This window comes from Salarias fasciatus, chromosome 15, assembly GCF_902148845.1.
Source record: "Salarias fasciatus chromosome 15, fSalaFa1.1, whole genome shotgun sequence".
NCBI lineage: Eukaryota > Metazoa > Chordata > Actinopteri > Blenniiformes > Blenniidae > Salarias > Salarias fasciatus.
The window spans coordinates 4,531,748-4,554,485 of record NC_043759.1 but is presented as its reverse complement, the minus strand read 5'-3'; the positions used below and the strand labels follow the sequence as shown (position 1 = coordinate 4,554,485).

General features: G+C 45.0%; 2 protein-coding genes across 2 annotated transcripts in view; both read left to right on the top strand.

Moving 5' to 3' along the window:
- Nucleotides 1-20,655, top strand: part of LOC115402264 (NLR family CARD domain-containing protein 3-like) — a 171,775-nt gene extending 151,120 nt beyond the window's left edge. The window contains exon 7 of the mRNA XM_030110778.1: nucleotides 19,828-20,655. Within this exon, the coding sequence (XP_029966638.1) occupies nucleotides 19,828-19,891 (64 nt within the window). The 3' untranslated portion in view covers nucleotides 19,892-20,655. The remainder of the gene's footprint in view (nucleotides 1-19,827) is intronic.
- Nucleotides 1-22,738, top strand: part of LOC115402059 (NACHT, LRR and PYD domains-containing protein 4C-like) — an 868,403-nt gene that overhangs the window by 773,071 nt on the left and 72,594 nt on the right. The window lies entirely within an intron of this gene.

Below are 22,738 nucleotides of genomic sequence, written 5' to 3'. Positions count from 1 at the left end.
GCAAGATTTGCTTTACACTCCCCCTACTGGTGTCCTGTGAAAGCTCACTGTCGTAAATGTTCTCCACATCACCCCCCCTCCCCCACCCCCGCCCCCGTGCAGAGAGCGTCCCACTCCCGTTTTCTTGTTTTCCGCTCGTTAGACAAAGTTTTTTTTCTGTCTCTTTGGTTCTGCCATCCGTGAGCACCTAAGGGTGGCATTGCTGACACTAGCGAGGGTTTCATGTTTGTTTTACGCGCTTTTATACTTGTACTCCCGTATGAGTGCTGTAAAGCAGGTTTGTTCTCGCGAGATGTAGTCGGGTCCGCTCCTCTGAAAGTTACAAGTGCTGTTTTCAGGACACAGACCCTGGGGGCAATAGACGGACAGGTGAATCACCGTGACAAGTCTTTGTTTACCCCCACAGGGATTCTGAAAAACATTTATTGAGGTAAAAAAGTTGCATAGTTCTGCTTTAACTAATTTTCAGAGAATATATATATATTTCTGTGATTCCCCCGCATACCACTAGAGGGAGCTCACGTGCCACCAGTGGTACGCGTACCACAGTTTGAGAACCAAGGTTCTAGACAGGCTGTTTGAGCTGTCTGTATTTTTAGCTCTTCAAACTGATTGTGTCTATTTTTCAACTCTGAATATCTTTGTACACACTGATAGGTCTGAATACATTCATCAATTTTTTAAATTAGCTGATTTTTTTTTTTTTTGACACATTTGAAAACCTAATTCCGAACAACTTTTGAAGATTGTGGTGACTTTCTTTTACTCACTTACAGCTCTTACTCAGGACAGACAGATTGGCACACACACGTCCGCACGCCCGTGCTTCCCTGAATGATCACGTGTTTTTCAGCATCCCCTACCTTGGCAGCAGCGGCCATAGATATCTTATAGAACACGAGATACCTCGTCTCCGCTGCTGGCCAATGAAGTCGGACGTCTGCAGAGGTCGGCCATCTTTGTACGGGAATCTGGCTCACTCATAACATTGTGTTGATGAGACATGAACTGCTTAACAAGCTATAACTTGCTCAATTTTTTACCGATTTTTAAACGGTTTGGTTTGTAATAAACATCAAATCTCTGTTAATGACATGACATATGTTTGATGAGTATGGCATGCCTTAAATATATATCATAAATATATATCATATCGTAAATATTCATAATATTCTTCATATTAGGCTCCATGTTCAAATTCTTACACTGAGATATATTTATAGCACTTACGAATAATTTAGACAAGCCATACATGTCCATATTTTTAGTTTTGTGTGAAAATATTTTAAGACGTGGCAGGGCTGTAGTGGAGGCTGAAGATAAACTATTTACCCACCTGAAACTTCAGAAATACTTAAATCTCATGAACCTCATTATATTGAATGTATTACATTATTTTTCATTAATATATAACATTAAACAGTAACCTTCCACATTATTAAATCTATTGTGAATGTATAATGTCCCCCCATTGATTATTTAAACATGAAATAGTGCACCAGAAATCACATTGTTTAAAAAAAAATATTTAATTAGGCATTGTAAAAACGTATAAAAGGAATTACAGTCACAATATAATTCGGTAAACGAATAAAAGGCAACTGAGTCAATCTCTTGATCAATCAATTTTTATATAACTCAGAGCCGTTGCGTTTGCATTTCCGCACCAGAGCAGCGCTGCATCTCCTTTCAAATAGTGATGGGAATTCCGGCTCTTTTTAGGGAACCGGCTCTTTCAGTTCGGCTCACTAAAAAGAGCCGGCTCTTTTGGCTCCCAAACGGCTCTTCAGATTTTTTTGTTGCTTTAATCGATATATTACCAATAATAATGTAACGTTATGCACAAAATGAATTAAAATTATGAAAAAAATGTATTATACTACTATTTTATGATAGCCTTTATTTTTTCACTCTGAAGTGAACTTTCAACTAATTTAACCTTTTAACTTTTTTATACGAAGCAACTTTAAAGTCAAGCAACACAGAATTCCTGAAAAACACAAAAAAATGTAAATTACAAATATTTACTTTTCAGTGCAACAACAAATACACTATGAAATACAAGAATAAACTTTTAGCTTTTTTATGCTTAACAGATTTAAAGTGAAACACAGGATCCCTGAAAACACACAAAATATAAATTAAAATGGTAAGTGGTCTACACTTGTATAGCGCTTTTTACCCTGCATGACAGAGCCCAAAGCACTTCACACTGCAATATCACATTAACCTGTTCACACCATACTCGGCGGTGGTAAGTTACTGTTGTAGCCACAGCTGCTCTGGGGCAGACTGATTTACAGATCTACAAAAAAAATAAATTCTCAAATACAAACAACTTTAGCTTTTTATACACTCAACAAATTTAAAGTCAAACAACAACACAGAATCCCTGAAAAAAAATTCAAAACAACAAAATAAAAATTACAAATATTAACTCTTCAATGCTATAAATAAACTATAAAATACAAGAACTTTTATCTATTTACAATTCAACTTTTGACCAATTTAGACTGAAACAACACAGAACCCCTGAAAAACACGCAAAAAAAAAAAAAAATTAAAATGTGTAAAACAAAAAGAAAAAGATCAGCACTCTACTGAAGATTGGCATTTAGAAACGCCAAGTGCCTCAGCTCTGAGCGACTGATTCGGCTTCTTCTGTCGGTGATTATCTGACCTGTTTTCGAGAAGATTCTGTCAGAGGGGACTATATGACATTTTGGTCTTGCAGACAATGCTCTCTGCTTTTGGAGCATCAATATAATTAAAATGAGTCCAAATTTGGCTCCTTTTCCTGATTTGACTAATTTCTTTTTACTTTTTCTTTTTGTCCCCCGTATTGGACTCTCTCTCCTCTCTTGACCCGCTCCTGTGCTCACTGTGCTGCTGCTGCTGCTCGGCTGCAGCCCCTCCCCCCTCTGCTCAGCACACGACGCAGAGCAGACAGAGAAAAAAAAGCGTCTCGAAGGGAGCCGGCTCCTGATTGGTGGGGAGCCGGCTCCCGTCATTCACTTCAAAGAGCCGGCTCATAGAGCCATTACGTTCACGAACGACACATCACCACAAAACACTTCCTGTTCCACTGGTGGAGGGAAGTGCGCGCCTTCACTTCACAGCTTTCTTCTCTTTTTCATCGCGACTCTGATATAAAGCCGCCGTTCTAACTGCAGAGGTCAGAGAGATTTCTCTCTGCCTCTCGGATTTCTGCTCCATCTGACTGGTCCAGAGGACAAACGGTGAGTTTTAATGGCCTCTCTGTCTCCTTGTGTCACGATGTTCAGCTACTTTTAGAGTCATTCAGAGCTGGAAACTGGACGATGGACTGATTTCAGGCTTGACATTTGCTCTGAATTTCCCTGCTTGGTTTATTTATCTCTATTTTCTCGCTGAGAACTGAGACTCGTGTTGAAAGTGAAAGTAAAAAAGTGATTGAAGTCCCTCAGTTATTTTTCTCTCTTTCCTCAGAATGATTTCAGTCTCTGGTTTGTTCTTGTCAGCTCCTCAACTCCCCAGTGGCAGAGCCTGAAACAGAGTTCAGTCACTTTCTGATCCAAACCATTGACTGTTGAGAAAAAGGGACGAAACTTCACCCATAGCAGGGGGCGGGGCCAAAGATATCATGACATCCTGACGCAGCTGGAGGTCATGTGCCTTAGGGGCGGCCATCTTGCTGAGGTCCCTCTGGCCCCACAGCCATGAAATCTGCAGGAGAACCACATGTTTTCACCATGAAAGTGATCAGAAACCAATCAGCTGTGATTTCTGGAGGACAGACAGGCATAAACAGAACAAAAGCTGCTCAGGAACTGTTCACACTGATTGAGGTTGTTATTGATGGGTTTGTTTTAGGATTGTATTTCTGATTCAGTCATCAATGCATAATTTCGATCATCATTATTATATTGATACGGTCAATATCACAGCCATCATCATGATTAATGGGGCAGCTGATGTCGAGTGGGGAGAGCAGTCATCTTACAATTGGGAAGTTATTAGTTTGATTCCTGTGTCCCCCGGTCTGCATGTCGCAATCCCCAGTTATTGGTAAAATAGCACCACTGCCTTGTGGTCGTCACTGGAGTGACAAAGGCAAAGGGAGACCTCCCCTACAGAAAATTTGAAGTGGAGCCCTGAAGGCAGTTGGTCCTCGCGTTACGGTACCTTCCAGAAACTCCTGCAGCCAAGTTGGTACCAACTGTATGGGCCTGTCTCTTCCGTTGGACACTACCAGCGAGGCTGAGAAGGGGGATCTGTCGTTCCTCCATAACTTCGCCCCGGCTTGTCCATGATCTCTCGAGATCGACGGAGCCAACATCCATCCATCCATCCATCGCATCCATACATATCTGTCTGCATCTGTGTGGGGTCGGGGCTGTGGGTGGTGGGGGGGGCTAGATGTGGCTGGTGGGGTGGACCGAGTCCAATGTAGTCAAGAGAGGTCAAGTTCTAGTGGATTTAGATCTGGACCTGGTCCAATGTGCTCTACAAATGAAGAATACAGTCACATCCGCTCCTTTCTTCATTTTCTCCAACAGAATAAAGGTCAGACTCTTTCAACATTGGTTCCTGACTGAACTTTGTCTCGCCTCAAATGTGGAACATGTTTTATCAATCTGTGGAACAGAAAATGGACAAACAGCAGGTGAAATGATTTTTCCCAGAAACACTGGAGCAGTAGAATTTAGTCTTTATTAGTAGAGCTGCTCCACTCAGAATGAAGTCACTGGATTTGAACTGAAAGTTGATGTTGTGTTATTGTTATCTGTGTGTGTGTGTGTGTGTGTGTGTGTGTGTGTGTGTGTGTGTGTGTGTGTGTGTGTGTGTGTGTGTGTGTGTGTTCTTGTACATACCCAAAAGTAAGGACCAAAATTCGTATTTCACAAACAGAGTGAGGACATTTTTGCCGGTCCTCACTTTTCAAAAGGCCTTTTTTTGGCCTTTTTGAGGGTTAAGACTTGGTTTTTGATTTAGGGTTACAATTGGGTTTAGGTTAGGTTTAGGGCAGAGGTTAGGGTTAGGCATTTATTTTTTATGGTTAGGGTTAGGGTAAGGGGCTAGGAAATGCATTATGTCAGTGAGTGTCCCACAACGATATAAGTACAAACGTGTGTGTGTGTGTGTGTGTGTGTGTGTGTGTGTGTGTGTGTGTGTGTGTGTGCGTGCGCTCTGTCTCAGTGACTGAAGATGTCAGATGTGGATGAAGAGGAGGGCAGGTCAGGTGTGGACAGGTAAGAGCCGTCAGGCGTTCTCTTCAGTGTTTCTTCCTGCCACCACAGAGTGATCTGACTCTTCTAATGTTGCCGTCATGTGTGGAAGGTGTGTGAACCTTCCTCTCCAGGTTGGACATGTACGTCTCACATGTTGAATGAATGTGTGTAAACTGTCAGAACCTCCTGATCTGTCAATGAGCCAACAGAACATTTGGACCTGCTGTCAAACTCCTGATTGGGCAGTGTGGGTGTGACCTTTGACCTCTGTCATGTTCATCTCTTCATAAACAACTGGGTTTACAGTGAACTGACTGAACCATTCAAGCTGTTTCTAAATCCTCTGATTTCTCTCTAAGGTTGTCTCTGAAGAGTGACTGGTCCAAAGGTTTAGTACCAGACTTCAGTGTTGAACCTGGACCTTCAGACACAAAGTAAGAAACTGTTTTTCTTTCATTTCCGTTAAAGCAGACTGAGAGACGTTGAGCTCACGTTCAGATTCAGCTCCAGTATTTTGAAGCTGGATCTTTGTGTCTTTCCTGTGTTGTGTTGCTCAGAGGAAATGTTGCTTGGTGTCCACAGAAAGAGGAAGAGGAGGACTGATGTCTGTGAGGAGCAGCCAGAAAGATCCAGAAGCAGAGCTGCACCAAGTAAGAGTGGACATTCGTCTGCTGAGGAACTGGGACTGGTTGTTGTGTTGTAGAGACATGAGAGCTGGTTGTTTGTGTGCACTCTGACTGTTGTTGTTGTCTTTGAGCAGGTGTGGGTCTGCAGCAGCTTCTCGAAGAACACAAGAAGAGTCTGAGGAGGAGATGTGAACGTGTGACTGAAGGAAGTGATGAAGCAGGAGGAGGAAGCCTCCTCAACAGGATCTACACTGAGCTCCACATCACAGAGGAACACAGTGAGGAGCTTCAGAGGGAACCTGAGCTGAAGCTTCTGGAGACAGCTTCCAGGAAGAAGAGCCTCCGTCACTCTGCCATCAGGGAGGAGAGCCTCCGTCACTCTGCCATCAGGGAGGAGAGTCTCCGTCACTCTGCCATCAGGGAGGAGAGCCTCCGTCACTCTGCCATCAGGGTTCAGGACATCTTCAAAGCCTCAGACCAGCAGCTCAGACACATCCGAGTGGTTGTGACCAGCGGCGTGGCCGGCAGTGGAAAAACCTTCTCGGTGCACAAGTTCAGTCTGGACTGGGCCGAGGGCCTGGAGAACCAGGATGTGGGGGTGCTGGTGGTGCTCTCCTTCAGGGAGCTGAACCTGCTGGGAGAGCGGCCGTACAGCCTCCTCTCGCTGCTGGCTGTTTTCCATCCCACGCTCCAGAAGCTGACGGCAGAGCAGCTGGATGTCTGCAGGCTGCTCTTCATCTTTGACGGCCTGGATGAAAGCAGACTTTCTCTGGACTTCAGCAGCAGCCGGCGGCTGCTTGACGTCTCCCAGCAGTCTTCAGTCAGCGAGCTGCTCACTAACCTCATCCGGGGGGATCTGCTGCCCTCGGCTCGGGTCTGGATCACTTCCCGACCGGCGGCGGCCCATCAGATCCCTCCTACATGTGTGGACAGACTGACAGAAGTGCGAGGCTTCACTGACGCCCAGAAGGAGGAGTACTTCAGGAGGAGGCTGAGTGATGAGGAGCTGAGCAGCAGGATCATCTCCCACATCCAGACCTCCAGGAGCCTCCACATCATGTGTGGAATCCCAGTCTTCTGCTGGATCACTGCTACAGTTCTGGAGCACATGTTGAGCACAGAGCAGAGAGGAGAGCTGCCCCAGACCCTGACTGACATGTACTCCCACTTTGTGCTGGTTCAGACACACAGGAAGAAGCTCAAGTACCATGAAGGACCTGAGACGGGTCCACAGGAGCTGACGGAGGCTGACAGGGAGCTTCTTCTGAAGCTGGGCAGGATGGCCTTGGAACATCTGGACAAAGGAAACATCCTGTTCTACCAAGAAGACCTGGAGCAGTGTGGTCTGGATGTGACTGAGGCCTCGCTGTACTCTGGAATCTGTACTCAGATCTTCAGAAGAGAGTCTGTGATCTTCCAGAAAGCCGTCTACAGCTTCGTCCATCTGAGTGTTCAGGAGTTTCTGGCTGCAGTCTCCATGTTCCACTGTTTCACCAGCAAGAAGACAGACGGACTGAAGAACTTCTTTGGAGAGGATCATGCTTTCACATCTCTTGATGATTTCCTGAGGGTCGTCCTGCAGAAATCCCTCAGGAGTCAGAACGGCCACCTGGACCTGTTTGTCCGCTTCCTTCATGGCCTCTCTCTGGAATCCAACCAGAGACTCTTAGAAGGTCTGCTGGGTCAGACAGAGATCAGTCCAGAAACCATCCAGAGAGTCATCTGGAACCTGAAGGAGATCAACAGTAGAAAAGTGTCTCCTGACAGAAGCATCAACATCTTCCACTGTCTGATGGAGATGAAGGACCTCTCAGTCCATCAGGAGATCCAAGAGTTCCTGAAGTCAGAGAACAGATCAGAGAAGAGACTCTCTGGGATCCACTGCTCAGCTCTGGCCTACATGCTGCAGATGTCAGACCAGGTCCTGGAGGAGTTGAACCTGAGGAAATACAATACATCATGGGAGGGACGATTCAGACTGATCCCAGCTGTGAAGAACTGCAGGAAGGCTGAGTGAGTCCACAAGTCTTCATGATCAATGTCTCAGTGATGTTTGTAGAACGTAGTTCCTGTAGTTCCTCTGTGGAGATGATCCTCAGTGAGCTGTCATGAAGAACCCATCAGTCCACTCGTCCCATTATTCCCTACATTTACTGCTGTTCCTCGGTGTCAACAATCCCCTGCAGAGGTTGGCTCAGTTCTCAGGATCTGTTCAGACTGAGGCTGTCAGTCTTCCTTCATGTTCTAATCCACATTCCATCTCTTCTTGTCTGGAACATTCAAATATTTCCCAGTTTGTTGAATTCCTCTCATCAGCCCTCAGACAGTGTGAGAATAAAGCAGCAGATCTTCTCTTGATCTTCTTGAGACTGTTTCCATCTGATGAAATAATTCCTGTCAGACTCAGCAGGAACAGGACTAAAGACCTGCAGCACAGTGTAGCAGGTTGTGGTGTTTCTACAGGAGAGCAGGTCTGATGTCCAACAGTCCAACAAAATGTCCTCTCTCATCCTGTCCTGTCCTCTCTGTGTCTCATTACAGTCTTTCTGGCTGTGGACTCTCTGGTCCTCACTGTGAAGTGATCTCCTCAGCTCTGAAGTCTGACCCCTCCCATCTGAAACATCTGAACCTGAGTTACAACGACCTGAAGGATTCATCAGTGGAGATTCTGTGTTCTGGACTGGAGAGTCCAAACTGTCAACTGGAGACTCTGAGGTCAGTTCACTGCCTTGAAGTTAGAATCTGTTGGAGTCAAAGGACTGAGAGGAGTTTAGGAAGATTCCAGATGTTGGAGGGACAGAGAGTGGAGTGAGTTCTGCAGCATGTTGATGAGAGCTCCTCTCCTCCTGGAGGCTTCAGCTGTTTGGACTTTACATTTCTAAACTCTTCCAGTCTGAACCTTCTTCAGCTCTCAGTCACTTCAACATCAAACTTTGTCCTCTAATCTCACTTCTTTCTCTCTTTATTCAGGTTGAGGAGCTGCTGGTTGTCAGAGATCAGCTGTTCTTCTCTGGCCTCAGCTCTGAAGTCCAACCCCTCCCTCCAGAAACATCTGGAACATCTGGACCTGAGCTTGAACCCTCTTCAGGATCCAGGAGTTTCTCAGCTGTGTGGTTTTCTGCAGAGTCCACTCTGCCGTCTGAAGACTCTGAGGTCAGAATCCATGTTTAAGTGTGTTTCAGTACAGTTGTGTTGACATAAAGGTCAGACATCAGGCTGGTCTGAGAGTGATCCACAGAGGATCTCAGTGAGGACCGGAGCTTCTTCTCTGGTCTTTAGTCCTGTGACTGTGGCAGAGTCGTGTGCAGCTCCACATTTCAAAGCTTGCTAGAAGAAGAAAGCTGCTGCAGTGGATCACTGACTGTGAACCTCTGACACGCTCCATGTTGACCTTCAGCTTTCAAAGCAGGCTGATCTCTCCTGGATCCAGCTGTCACTGATCTCCCAGCTGGAGCTCCAGACTCTCAGCAACTCTGCAGACTCTGGACTTGTTGGCTTTCTGTCCAGTAACCTTGGCTGTTGACATGTCCTCCACTGGGCTCTGCTTCTGTTTGGTCTTCACATCAGTTGAGCTCTCTGAAAGATCAAAGATCAAATTAGAGAGAAGAAGAACCCCAGTTCTTCTTTCACTTCCACGGAGCTCCAACTTTCTGAAGAAGAAATGGAGACCAAGGATCAGTCTGGTCAGTCTCATCTAAACGGGATTACAGTTTTTCTCCGTTGCTTTGGCTCATTTCTTGAAACAGAAATGACATTCTCAAAACAACATGGACAAACCTCCAAACTACTCTGTAACTGCTCACAAAAGAACAGTGTTTCCTTCATTTCACCACATTGTAAATAGCTTTGGCCATGTCTCAGTGTCTCAGAGCATCTTTGCAACTTATGAAGCACAGTCAGGCTCGATTTAACACAATTTCCAAGTGAATAGATCATGTTGATCTCAACTGATTGATAAATTCTCAGTCTCATGGTTGTTCTCTCCAAAACATATGAGCAGTATTTCATTGTATCAGTGATCAATAGTCTGATCAACTGTCAAAATCTGTCAAGAACAAACTGCAGTACTGTGAAGATCAGACGTGGATCTGTTTACATGAAGGTGAGGAGGACGGTCAGGGGGTGAGGAGGACGGTCAGGGGGTGAGGAGGACGGTCAGGGGGGTAACCGGTGAAGCAGTGAGCTGTTAAACTCCAGCTTTATTTACAGCACTGTGGGCTTCATACAGTTTTCCTTTTTGTTCATTTCTTTGCTCCTTTTGTGTGTGTATTACAGTATGTTGAACTCTGATGGATGAAGTTAGTTTGTGTGTAAATAAAATAAATATTTCCTTGGAAGTATGAGAGCAAAGTGTGAGTCAGAACTTGAAGGTTCTTCTTCCTGTGAAAAACAAAAAACTTTCACAGTAATGATTGTGAATGAAGGACTGGGCTCAGACTGAAAGGTAGATGAGGGATATTTCAATGTTCCTCTGCCTTAAAGACAACACATCTCTACATTCTAACTGTCAGTGACTCTCGATGACAAAGAGACGAAGCTTTTTGAAGACTTTGATCATTTGTTTGAGAAACAAATGTAGTTTTTCCACCTGAGTGAACTGTTCTGAAGAGGTCTGGTCTTTGACAGGTGAACCATGTGGTTCTGCTGAACTGTCCAGGCTGTTTTTGACAAGAGAACCAAGAGAACTGAGAACGTCTGGTCTGTTTGGAAAAATGAGCCAATGCTGTTGAGAAGGATCTTTACATTTTGGAGATGCTTGACTGTTTATATGGGAAAGAAATGTAGCTTTGAAACATGAGTGAACAGTTCTGGGAGAGAGATGAGCTTCAGAAAGTGAACTATAGCATCGAGCTGAACTGTGAGACTGCTGAGCCAAAAGATCTTAGAGTTTTGAAAATGTGATTTCAGTTTCAAAAAATGAGCCCAACCAATGGAGAAGAACTCACTCCTCATTTCAGCTGACATTTCAAACCAAAGTTAGAAAAGATTCAGGAAACAGATGTTGAAGTATTTGGAGTTCTGTAGAGAAGAGGTGAAAACTGAGAATTCAGACCTGAACATTAAAATTGAAAAACAGAAAAATAATAATAATCTTTTAGTGTTCTAAGAGTTAGAAAAGAATAAAAACCACAATATGCAAGTTAATGTAAATCAGTGATTGTACGGCTTTATTGCACTGGCGTCCCTAGTTTAGTGTGGGGTCCCCCAGGGCTCCGTACTCGGTCCTTCCCTCTTTACCATATACATGCTTCCCCTTGGTCGTGTTGTCAGCAAGCATGGAATAAACTTCCATTGCTATGCTGACGACACACAACTCTACATCAACATTTCATCCAACAGCTCTCCTACCCCCTCTGTCTCCACCCTCAGCTCCTGCCTGGAGGATATAGGGGCGTGGATGAGTCAAAACTTCCTGCAGCTTAACGGCTCAAAAACAGAAGCCATTCAAACGGGTCCTCCTCATCAACTCCGCTCCTCTCCTCTTACCTCTGTTTCATTCCGAGGTCACACCATTCCCCTCTCTCCCTCTGTTACAAACCTTGGGGTCAAGTTTGACCCCCACCTCTCTTTTGACAATCATGTCACCTCCATTTGCAAAACATCCTTCTTCCACCTTCGTAACATTTCCAGACTGCGTTCCTCCCTCTCCCTCCCCGCTGCAGAGAAGCTTGTCCACGCCTTTGTTTCCTCCAGGCTGGACTACTGTAACGCCTCCTCATCGGGATCTCTGGCAGGAGCCTCCAAAAGCTCCAGTATGTACAGAACAGCGCTGCCAGAGTCCTGATGAGGGGCGGAAATATGAGCACATCACTCCCATCCTTCACTCTCTCCACTGGCTTCCCATTCAGGCCCGTATAGAGTACAAGATCCTCCTGCACCCCCATCACTGTCTGCACGGTGCGGCCCCCACCTCCCTCACTGAACTGCTCACACCACACACCTCTGCCCGGACCCGGTCAGGCCAACTGCATCGTCTGGTTCAGCCCAGGACACGGCTCAAAACCGTGGGGGACCGGGCCTTTGAAGCCGCAGCTCCCCGTCTGTGGAACGCTCTCCCAGACCACCTTAGGGCCCCACAGACGGTGGGCGCTTTTAAAAAAGGACTGAAGACCTTCCTCTTCAGAAAGGCATACCAACAATAATGTTGCTTGATATGTTGCTTGTATTGTCATGTTTTTACCCTGTGCTTGTTTTTAACCCTGTGCCTCTTGTAGCACTTTGAGATTTGATTTTAAATGTAATGTGCGTTACAAATAAAATCTATTATTATTATGAATAACTCCCATCGTAAAGGGTGTGTTGACTTGATGACACAGTGTCTACTCACGCTTCAGACACTCCAAAACTGTTTCTTCAACGTTTATTTATGAAGAACACAGTTTGTCCTGCCAGGTAAACAACAGCTCAGCGTCACCAGTCAACATCGCGTCTGAGCAAAAAGTAGATCCAGCACGTACCGCATGCACAGATGTACTACAGCGTGCCCCTTTTCTTTCAGTATAATTACACTGAAACATAGGTATACAACAAAAATTCAACATAAATACAGGGAGAAAACACCAGCAAAAATGAAATATAAATCAGATTATGATAATATGATAACAAATTCCACACAGTGATGAGGGAGAGTGGAGAGAAGGAGCTCTGCAGCATGTTGATGAGAGCTCTTCTCCTCCTGGAGGCTTCAGCTGTTTGGACTTTACATTTCTAAACTCTTCCAGTCTGAACCTTCTTCAGCTCTCAGTCACTTCAACATCAAACTTTGTCCTCTAATCTCACTTCTTTCTCTCTTTATTCAGGTTGGAGAGCTGCAGTTTGTCAGAGATCAGCTGTTCTTCTGTGGCCTCAGCTCTGAAGTCCAACCCCTCCCTCCAGAAACATCTGGAACATCTGAACCTGAGCTGGAATGATCTTCGTGATCCAGGAGTTTGTCAGCTGTGTGGTTTTCTGCAGAGTCCACTCTGCCGTCTGAAGACTCTGAGGTCAGAATCCATGTTTAAGTGTGTTTCAGTACAGTTGTGTTGACATAAAGGTCAGACATCAGGCTGGTCTGAGAGTGATCCACAGAGGATCTCAGTGAGGACCGGAGCTTCTTCTCTGGTCTTTAGTCCTGTGACTGTGGCAGAGTCGTGTGCAGCTCCACATTTCAAAGCTTGCCAGAAGAAGAAAGCTGCTGCAGTGGATCACTGACTGTGAACCTCTGACACGCTCCATGTTGACCTTCAGCTTTCAAAGCAGGCTGATCTCTCCTGGATCCAGCTGTCACTGATCTCCCAGCTGGAGCTCCAGACTCTCAGCAACTCTGCAGACTCTGGACTTGTTGACTTTCTGTCCAGTAACCTTGGCTGTTGACATGTCCTCCACTGGGCTCTGCTTCTGTTTGGTCTTCACATCAGTTGAGCTCTCTGAAAGATCAAAGATCAAATCAGAGAGAAGAAGAACCCCAGTTCTTCTTTCACTTCCACGGAGCTCCAACTTTCTGAAGAAGAAATGGAGACCAAGGATCAGTGTGGTCAGTCTCATCTAAACGGGATTACAGTTTTTCTCCGTTGCTTTGGCTCATTTCTTGAAACACAAATGACATTCTCAAAACAACATGGACAAACCTCCAAACTACTCTGTAACTGCTCACAACAGAACAGTGTTTCCCTTCATTTCACCACATTGTAAATAGCTTTGGCCATGTCTCAGTGTCTCAGAGCATCTTTGCAACTTATGAAGCACAGTCAGGCTCGATTTAACACAATTTCCAAGTGAATAGATCATGTTGATCTCAACTGATTGATAGATTCTCAGTCTCATGGTTGTTCTCTCCAAAACATATGAGCAGTATTTCATTGTATCAGTGATCAATAGTCTGATCAACTGTCAAAATCTGTCAAGAACAAACTGCAGTACTGTGAAGATCAGATGTGGATCTGTTTACATGAAGGTGAGGGGGACAGTCAGGGGGGTGAGGAGGACGGTCAGGGGGTGAGGAGGACAGTCGGGGTGAGGAGGACAGTCAGGGGGTAACCAGTGAAGCAGTGAGCTGTTAAACTCCAGCTTTATTTACAGCACTGTGGGCTTCATACAGTTTTCCTTTTTGTTCATTTCTTTGCTCCTTTTGTGTGTGTATTACAGTATGTTGAACTCTGATGGATGAAGTTAGTTTGTGTGTAAATAAAATAAATATTTCCTTGGAAGTATGAGAGCAAAGTGTGAGTCATAAATTGAAGGTTCTTCTTCCTGTGAAAAACAAAAAACTTTCCCAGTAATGATTGTGAATGAAGGACTGGGCTCAGACTGAAAGGTAGATGAGGGATATTTCAATGTTCCTCTGCCTTAAAGACAAAACATCTCTACATTCTGACTGTCAGTGACTCACAATGACAAAGAGACGAAGCTTTTTGAAGACTTTGATCATTTGTTTGAGAAACAAATGTAGTTTTTCCACCTGAGTGAACTGTTCTGAAGAGGTCTGGTCTTTGACAGGTGAACCATGTGGTTCTGCTGAACTGTCCAGGCTGTTTTTGACAAGAGAACCAAGAGAACTGAGAACGTCTGGTCTGTTTGGAAAAATGAGCCAATGCTGTTGAGAAGGATCTTTACATTTTGGAGATGCTTGACTGTTTATATGGGAAAGAAATGTAGCTTTGAAACATGAGTGAACAGTTCTGGGAGAGAGATGAGCTTCAGAAAGTGAACTATAGCGTCGAGCTGAACTGTGAGACTGCTGAGCCAAAAGATCTTAGAGTTTTGAAAATGTGATTTCAGTTTCAAAAAATGAGCCCAACCAATGGAGAAGAACTCACTCCTCATTTCAGCTGACATTTAAAACCAAAGTTAGAAAAGATTCAGGAAACAGATGTTGAAGGATTTGGAGTTCTGTAGAGAAGAGGTGAAAACTGAGAATTCAGACTTCAACAACATTCATATAAAAAAACCCCGAACTTTTAATGTTCAAAACAGAAAAGAATAAAAACCACAATATGTAAGTTAATGTATATCAGTGATTGTACGAAGAAATGTCTTTAAGAATATCAGAAATGTCTGAAATGTTTGGATTCTGCCAACAGTGTAGTATTAACAACTGACATGTGGACATCTGGAGCAACAGAGCCTTATTTAACTGTGACATTTCATGTTATTGACGACAACTGCGAAATGCAAGCATATGTGCTTGAAACCTGTGCCTTTTCTGGGAAGCACACTGCAGACAATATTTGCGCTGAGCTAAAAAAGAATTGCAGATAAATAGATATAACTGTCAAAATCCAGCCAGTGGCTGCAGTGCTCAAAGCAGGGTGGGCACATTACCCGTGTTTCGCACACACAACAAATCTCGTTGTCAAACACTAATTTAAGGCCATCCCTGAGCTTTTAGACATCCAGCAGAGGCACAGTGCTATAGTAGCATTTTTCCATCACAGCACAAATGCAATGGAGAAGCTCAGGGAAATCCAAAAGCAACAGACATTTCCAGAGCACAAGCTCATTCAGTCTGTTGAAATAAGGTGGAACTCTGTGTTCTACATGTTTTAAAGAGTGCTTGAAAAGAAGGACGCCGTGACTACTGCTCTTTGTCTTTTTGGAAAGAAGCTCACTTTGCTTGACCGAGGAAGGTTGGTCCTTGGTTGGTCTCACACTGGATGCCTTGAGACCATCTGAAGAAGTTCTGAGGGAGGTATCAGCTGAAAAATGTGTCTATTACAAAAGAGATCCTTCTGGTGACACTTCTTCTGCGGTCAACTGCAACTCTTGATGCCCAGGGTAACAAGCTCGTGCTGTGTTGTCAGCATAGTGCCAACACCTTTTTTACCAGAATTGAAACATTTTACAGTCTTGGTGTTAGCATCTACTTGGATGCAAGATTTAAAAACTTTGGATTCCGGGACATGACAAATGTTGACACTGTGAAAAAAAAGACATCACTGAAATACAATCAGTGAGTCAAACCTCAGCCCACTGTATCAGAGCCTGAACCAAGCATCAGCTCTGCTACCAGCTCTGTGTAAACACTGACACCTGGTGCTACCTCACAGTCCACTGCAAGGGCTTCTCGATCCCACCTGCAGCTACAGGTGCGATATGTGTAACCTGCCTCAGCTCTAACTGTTAATGGTTAAAGACTGGGAGATACAGATATGTATTCCATCAGTGCTTCAATTACCTTGTGGACCAGTATTCAGAAGTCTGGGTCGCTACAGGAGAAAGGGAGCGTCGACAAATTGCAATGAGTGACTGAATAAAGAATCTCACACGTGTCAAAAATAAATATATAAATAGATTGTATTGAACAAAAAAAAAAAAAAACAGTTGTAGAAAAATAAATTATAACAAAACAATTTTAGCTTTTCAGGTCTCCAGACAAAAGATATCAACCACAATCAATAAATCAGTCCCTTATTTTGTTAAATTAATCCGTCTCTGTGTTTTTTTCTGCTTGGGTTGGCCCGCCACAACCACTGAGGTCCCGTGTTACCTTTACAGACACCGGAAGAATCCCTACTAGAAGAAGTAGTCTTGCAGATCAGCACAGGAATCCATACATAGGAAGGGAATGAAAACAAAGGAAGACAAGAAAAAGACAAAGAAAAAGACCCGGCCCGCAAAGGCCAAAAACAGGGTCACTGTGTTGTTTTCATAAACAAAATATACTTTTACATTTAAACACACACATATAAACACACATTCCTATACATATACCTTGTAACACAGCTTCTTAACCACTTCTTACTGTAAATTCAATGAACTGATCACATTTCTCAGTTTTAAAGCTATAGTGCGTAACTTCGGTCGCCCTCTAGTGGAATTCTTACAACAATAAAGCCGGCGCTTCCATATGATGGACGCCCAGGTGTCCCCCCCCCTTCTCTCCCCTCAACCACTGCCACGGCTGCCGCTGCGTTTCTACAGCGCGAATCACTGCTGGAAACGGTTTTTATTCTCTGTGAATAAAGACAGTTTTTGAAAAAAAGATGGACTCTTCTGAAGAGGTTATTATGGTTTTCTTTTTCTGCTTTCAATGCTCTCCACTGAGGAAAAGCCACGCCAATACAAATCCTCGTTTGCCTTCTCTGTCTGTCACTTTCCTTCGCCAGCAATCCTGCCGACCGTCCAGGCTTTTTTTTTTTTTGGTGGTAGGATCCACTTCAGGACTCTTTCTCGGCCGTTTCTTTGGATTAACTGCCATGCCGCTTCCTCATTCTGCCTGAGCTGGGCCTGTTGCTATGAGACCCTCCCCGTCCTCCCCCTCCCTTCTTGTGACGTAAAATGCGTAATTTCCTGCACACCAGCGCGGGAATGTCGCCGGTCGACACGCATAGCAAGAATTATATATATTGAAAAATCCCACGACATGTTAGAGGAGCCGATCGGCTTAATCTGCATTTTGTCATCTCCACTAGCAGTGGCTTGGCTAAAGAGGACATTCATCGACGTTTTAAAGTTACACACTATAGTTTTAACATGAAGCAAAATGGATGAACATTTCTTTCCCTCTTTTATCTTTCTTTTTTTACCGCCACTCACGAAAAAACCACGGAATGAGGGCAGCTGTAAACAAAACACTGTCATATAAAACATTTTTTTAACTACCACGTTCATTGAAATAATGCCTCATTGATCCATATTAACATTAACAAAAGCAACACATTTTACTCCATTTATCAGACTAACTTCAGTAAAAGTTACTCACCAGAGGCTCACAGTTCACACACACACTCCAGGCACAGGGCACAATACAGGGCTCTCATTAGTCCAGGATCCCGCTTTTAAGAAACAGTGACGTGACAGTTCAGTACGCCCTGGTGTCGTCTTATTGGTCACACTATCACGTGAACTTCTCATGTCACCCAAATCTTGTACAATTTCAGAAAAACATTTTTGCCACGCTTAAAATGAAATGGAATATTCTGTTTTAAACAAATAAATGAACTTTTCTGTGTTGATCTTTTCAATCTATTTACATATTTATGATAGACGCAGAAGCCCAAGAAGCAGCTTGGCAGATGTCACCCACCGTGACACCTCTGCACAGAGCAGCAGAGGCCTGAGCCCGTGAGCCCATTCTACTACCCCGAGAGGGGGTTCGTCTGACGACCTGAGCGAGAACCAGAGTGGGCACTGTGCACTGGCGAGAAGGTCAGCCATCGGACGGCCGAACCTGTGCCAGATCCGGGTTACCATTCGGGGCGACAGACATCATTCTTCGGGAAGTGGGCCTCCCCGAGACATCCTGTCCGCGCCGACATTGAGTGCGCCTGGCACGTGTCATGTTCTCAGAGAGGATAGGTGGCGGTCTGACCACAGCAGAATCTCTGCCGCCTTGCGATGCAGGGGAGGGGATTTGTTCCCCCCCTGCCTGTTCAGGTAGGCCACCACCATGGTGTTGTCTGACCTGACCAAGATGCTGGAAATGAAGTAACACCTGCTGCACCGCAGTCATTTCCAATACATTGATGTGAGTGGCCTGGGGTTGGGACTCGTAAGCGAGCGCCTGGTGGCCGGGCCTTTGCCCACGGGGCCCGGCCGGGCTCAGCCTGAAGGGACAACGTGGGCATGACCTCCGTTGGGCTCACCACCCACCGAGGGAACCGTAGGGGCCGGGTGCAATGTGGATTGGGTGGCAGTTGACGGCAGGGTGCCCGGCGACCCAATCCTCAGACACAGAGACTAGCTCCAGGGACATGGAATGTCACCTCGTTGGTGGGGAAGGAGCCCGAGCTTGTGAGGGAGGTTGAGAGGTACCGGCTAGATATAGTCGGGCTCACCTCCACACATTTGCTGGACCGGCGCATGGGCGTCTGCCTGGGGAAGTGGCTCGGGTCTGGGCTCTGTGATGGCCACCAACTGTCTGAGCACTGAGGGCCTCTCTGACCTGCTTCTGGCCCTCTGAGGGGTCAGAGGTCATATTTGCATGAAACACTATCGCTATCACATTTGCATGATCACACTGATCTTTAATCACTCTTCACATTCTACCTGTGGACTCGGTTACCTTATCTTCTTGTGGTGGCTTACACTAATGGTGATCTGTAGTAGAGCTCTCTTGATGCACGCCCCGAGTTCACTACTTTAAAAACAAACAAACAAATCAGAGAGAAGAAGAACCCCAGTTCTTCTTTCACTTCCTCGGAGCTCCAACCTTCTGAAGAAGAAGAAATGGAGACCAAGGACCAGTCTGATTAGTCCCATCTAAAGAGGAATAGTTTTTCTCCATTGCTTTGGCTCATTTCTTGAAACAGACTCTGGGGTCAGTTGACTGTCTGTTCCTGTTGTAGAAGGAGAAATGTTTGTCAGCAGCTGTGATCTGAGACTCTGATCCTGCAGTGAGAGAGTGGACTGAGCTCAGCAGCAGCTGACTGGTGTGTGTGGACATGAGGAGGAGTGTGAACGTTGTGTGTGGTGAAGATCCACAACAACAGAACAGCTGATTGATCAGGACTCAGTAATGTAGAGCTGATTATTTCTCCATTAATACATCTGATTGGTTCCTCCTCACTGATTCTGCTGCTTTCTCTCTTTATTCAGGTTGATTTACTGCAGTTTGTCAGAGATCAGCTGTTCTTCTCTGGCCTCAGCTCTGAAGTCCAACCCCTCCCACCTGAAGGAGCTCGACCTGCGTACCAACCAGCTGCAGGCTCCAGATGTGCAGCAGCTGGTTGATCTTCAGCAGAGTCCAGACTGCAGCCTGCAGACTCTGAGGTCAGTAGATGGTTGGAGTGAGTCCATGCTGCTCTCAGCAGGTTTGGACTAAACACAGTCAGTGTGAGAACAAAGATCCAGTGTTTGACTCTCAGTGAGGCTGTGAGAGGAGAACGCTGAGCAGCTTCAGGATTGGACAGCAGAGGACACACAGTCAGCCAATCAGAGGAGCCACAGGCTTGTTGTGTTGGTCTGACAGTGGTGGTCCTTCATGAGCTCTGAGCTGCTGACTGCTGCTCTGAACAGGACTGAAGTCCTCACTGCTTCAGAGACTCTGATCATCTCCTCTCATCTCTCTGCAGGTGGAAGGAACGCTTCGAGTACGACTCTGAGGACGACTATAAGGATGACTCTGAGGACGACTGAGAGCAGAGCTTCATCCAGAGGACCTAGCAGAAGCTCTGAGTGTCAGTGGTACAGTGTGAAGAGCTGTGAGAGTCCAGCATCGAACCAGGGTTCCTCAGGATGTGACAAAGATTAATCGCTGTGTGTCCTCCTCCTCCTCCTCCTCCTCCCTGTTTGAGACATTCCTCTTTCTAGTCAATCTCATCACCTTGTGGGCTCTAAAGAACTGATGTTGGCTGAAAATGTAAAATCAGTTTGTAAACTGAAGTCTGTCAGGAAATTCCTTGTTATCAGTCTTTTCATGTGATCTGTAATCCATTTCTCTCTGAGCTCAGTCAATACTGAACAGTTTTCAGTTGCTTAAATGAAAGTGAGCAGAAAGAAGAATGAACTAATCTTCTCTGCTCCTTCATCTCATGTCATCATATTCTGTCAATATTGAAAACCAGCAGCAAACAACAGAAACCCCAGAGGAGAACCAGCAGACAACTCCCAGACAGCAGCAGAGTGAGCGGCCTGCAGCCTCTCTGGCTCTTCACACTGCTGCTTCATATCAGATCCTCTTTGTGCTTCTTTGTGTTTTGATGGTGACTCGGATCTAAAACATAGTGAATGTGGTGTGTGAGTTACATTCTTCTAATTCTAGATCTAGATTGTTCCATAACTGGACTCCTTGTACTGAACTGCAACGTTCCCTCACTGTGGTTCAACATTTAGGTTTGGTGAAGAGCCTGTTCCTTCAAGTTGTAGTTACTTTCTCTTTTTTTAAATCTGCTCTGAATATCTATGGCTGAAGTGTTCTTTGTACTTTATACATAATTTGCAGAATATTATAATCCACCATGTCATGAAATTTCAACGATTTTAACTAAAACAGCAACAACAACAATATTCGTAATTCAAGAAACTTGCTTAAAACAATCAATAATTCAAGTGATTTCAATAGAAAGATAAAACCGCAACATTAACCCCCCCTTTTTTTTTTCTTATTCTGCTGAAAAAGGAGTGGGAAGAAGAAAACTTGTTTAATCCCAGTCCAAAGTCCTCATCAGTCACTTGATGGTGAATTTTCAAACGCTTCCTGTCATCAAGTCAAAGACAGCGAGAACCAGAGAGTAACGGGCTCAACAGCAAGTGTTGAATAATGCACCTCGATGCCCGCGTTATTCAGGACTCGCCGCCCACAAAGGAGATAAATGACGTGACTATAGCTGACGTTGGAATCACGAACGCCGTGTGGCCTTCCACACCTCAACATGAGAGAACCATATCATGAAGCTCCAAATAGAGTCCCTTGAGAGAAGAGTGGAGCAATATCGAACTGCTCTTCAACGTTTCCGCCCCCACAGGAAGCAGTTCCCACTGGACCTAACAATACCCCAAGCCATACTGAGTGGTGCACCACTGCTTGTGTCCCTCTGTTTGGTCGTTACAGTCACACGGTTAGTATTAATCATTTATTAGTGTGTGAACCATGTTATTAATCTTTTTGAGTGAATACTTTTAGTATATTCATACCAGTGGCGATTGCTCTAAGACTGCAAGGGAAGCTCAACTTCCCCTAAAATATCAAAAAATAAGTGGTCCAATATTTACTGTTGTGTGAACATTTCATTCACTAAATATGCGCTACAACACGTTCATCTTTTGTTCAGAATCGGCAACTTATCTCAAGTAATTGACTCGGCTTTTTTCTCACTCCTCCTCGCAGCAGCACGGCGTTTTAAACAGCCGGACGCTGAGCGTCCATGCGGAAGCGAGAGTGGGTTGTTCTGCTGCAGTGAAACTGGACGCTCATTGGATAAAATACTGGGCTGGTCCCGCCCACGGACGCTCAGCGTCTCTGGGGGTCTATGGAAAATTGGGCTGGTCTGGACGCTGAGCTTCTGCATGGTGATTGGATGATCTGTGTGAAGCTTGATTGACGCCGAAATGAGTAAATCAGCGATCTTGAAGTAAAAAAAATGCACCAAAGCGCTTCTGAAGTTTGTCATTCTGCTGTTCTGAGTTGATTCGGAGGCTTTGCTGATCCCTGGAGACTTTATGTTTGTGAAAAACGACTAGCGTTGTGTTTGGAGACTCGTTTCAGTCACTCTGTAGTTTCTGTCCTCGACCAGCAGCTGTGGAGCTTCTCCCCTTCTCTCACACAGCCTCCAGCCTCCAGCAGCTCCAGCTGCTCGCTAGCTGCACACAGCGGCAGACAATGTGAATGTTGTGGACCGGATTTTGGCGAAGCCATTTGATATTCTTCCTTACGAAGAGAAAATTGGTGTTAAACTGCATAACAGATCAACTCCTAAGACTGAGCTGGTGCCGAAAGGTGGGGAAAAGTAACAGGTCCTTTCAGCTGTCCTGGTCTGACCAGGTGAGCTGCTGACTGGAAGCGCTGTCACCAATAAAATATCCTGCTGGCCATGCCACTGGATGAAACCATCTCAGGGATGTGTTGTCTGGTCACAAGTGGGCTTTGAGGATCTGTCTAACTTTGACAGGGCATACAAAAGGCATGAAAGCTAATAGAATTTACATACAAAAAACAGATTACACATATTACAATGTATGCTGAAAATGAGCTTCCCCTCTTTGGAAGACCAGCAGCCGCCACTGATTCATACGTATGTGCTGAAACCATAACCTCCTTGACAGATGCAAGATGAGCCACAGTCTGCTCCTGCTGTTACATGCTTACAGACACAATGCTAATATTTGTGACTCCGGAAGGGCAAACAGGTTTTTAAAGCAATGAGAGAACGTTGTGGAAACGCTGTGGAGCTGTCAGACAGCTGTCAGGCCACTTTCTTTGGCGTCTTACTGGAACCTGTCGGGATCAATTGGAAATCAGATCGTTGTATCTTCATGGGACTCAAA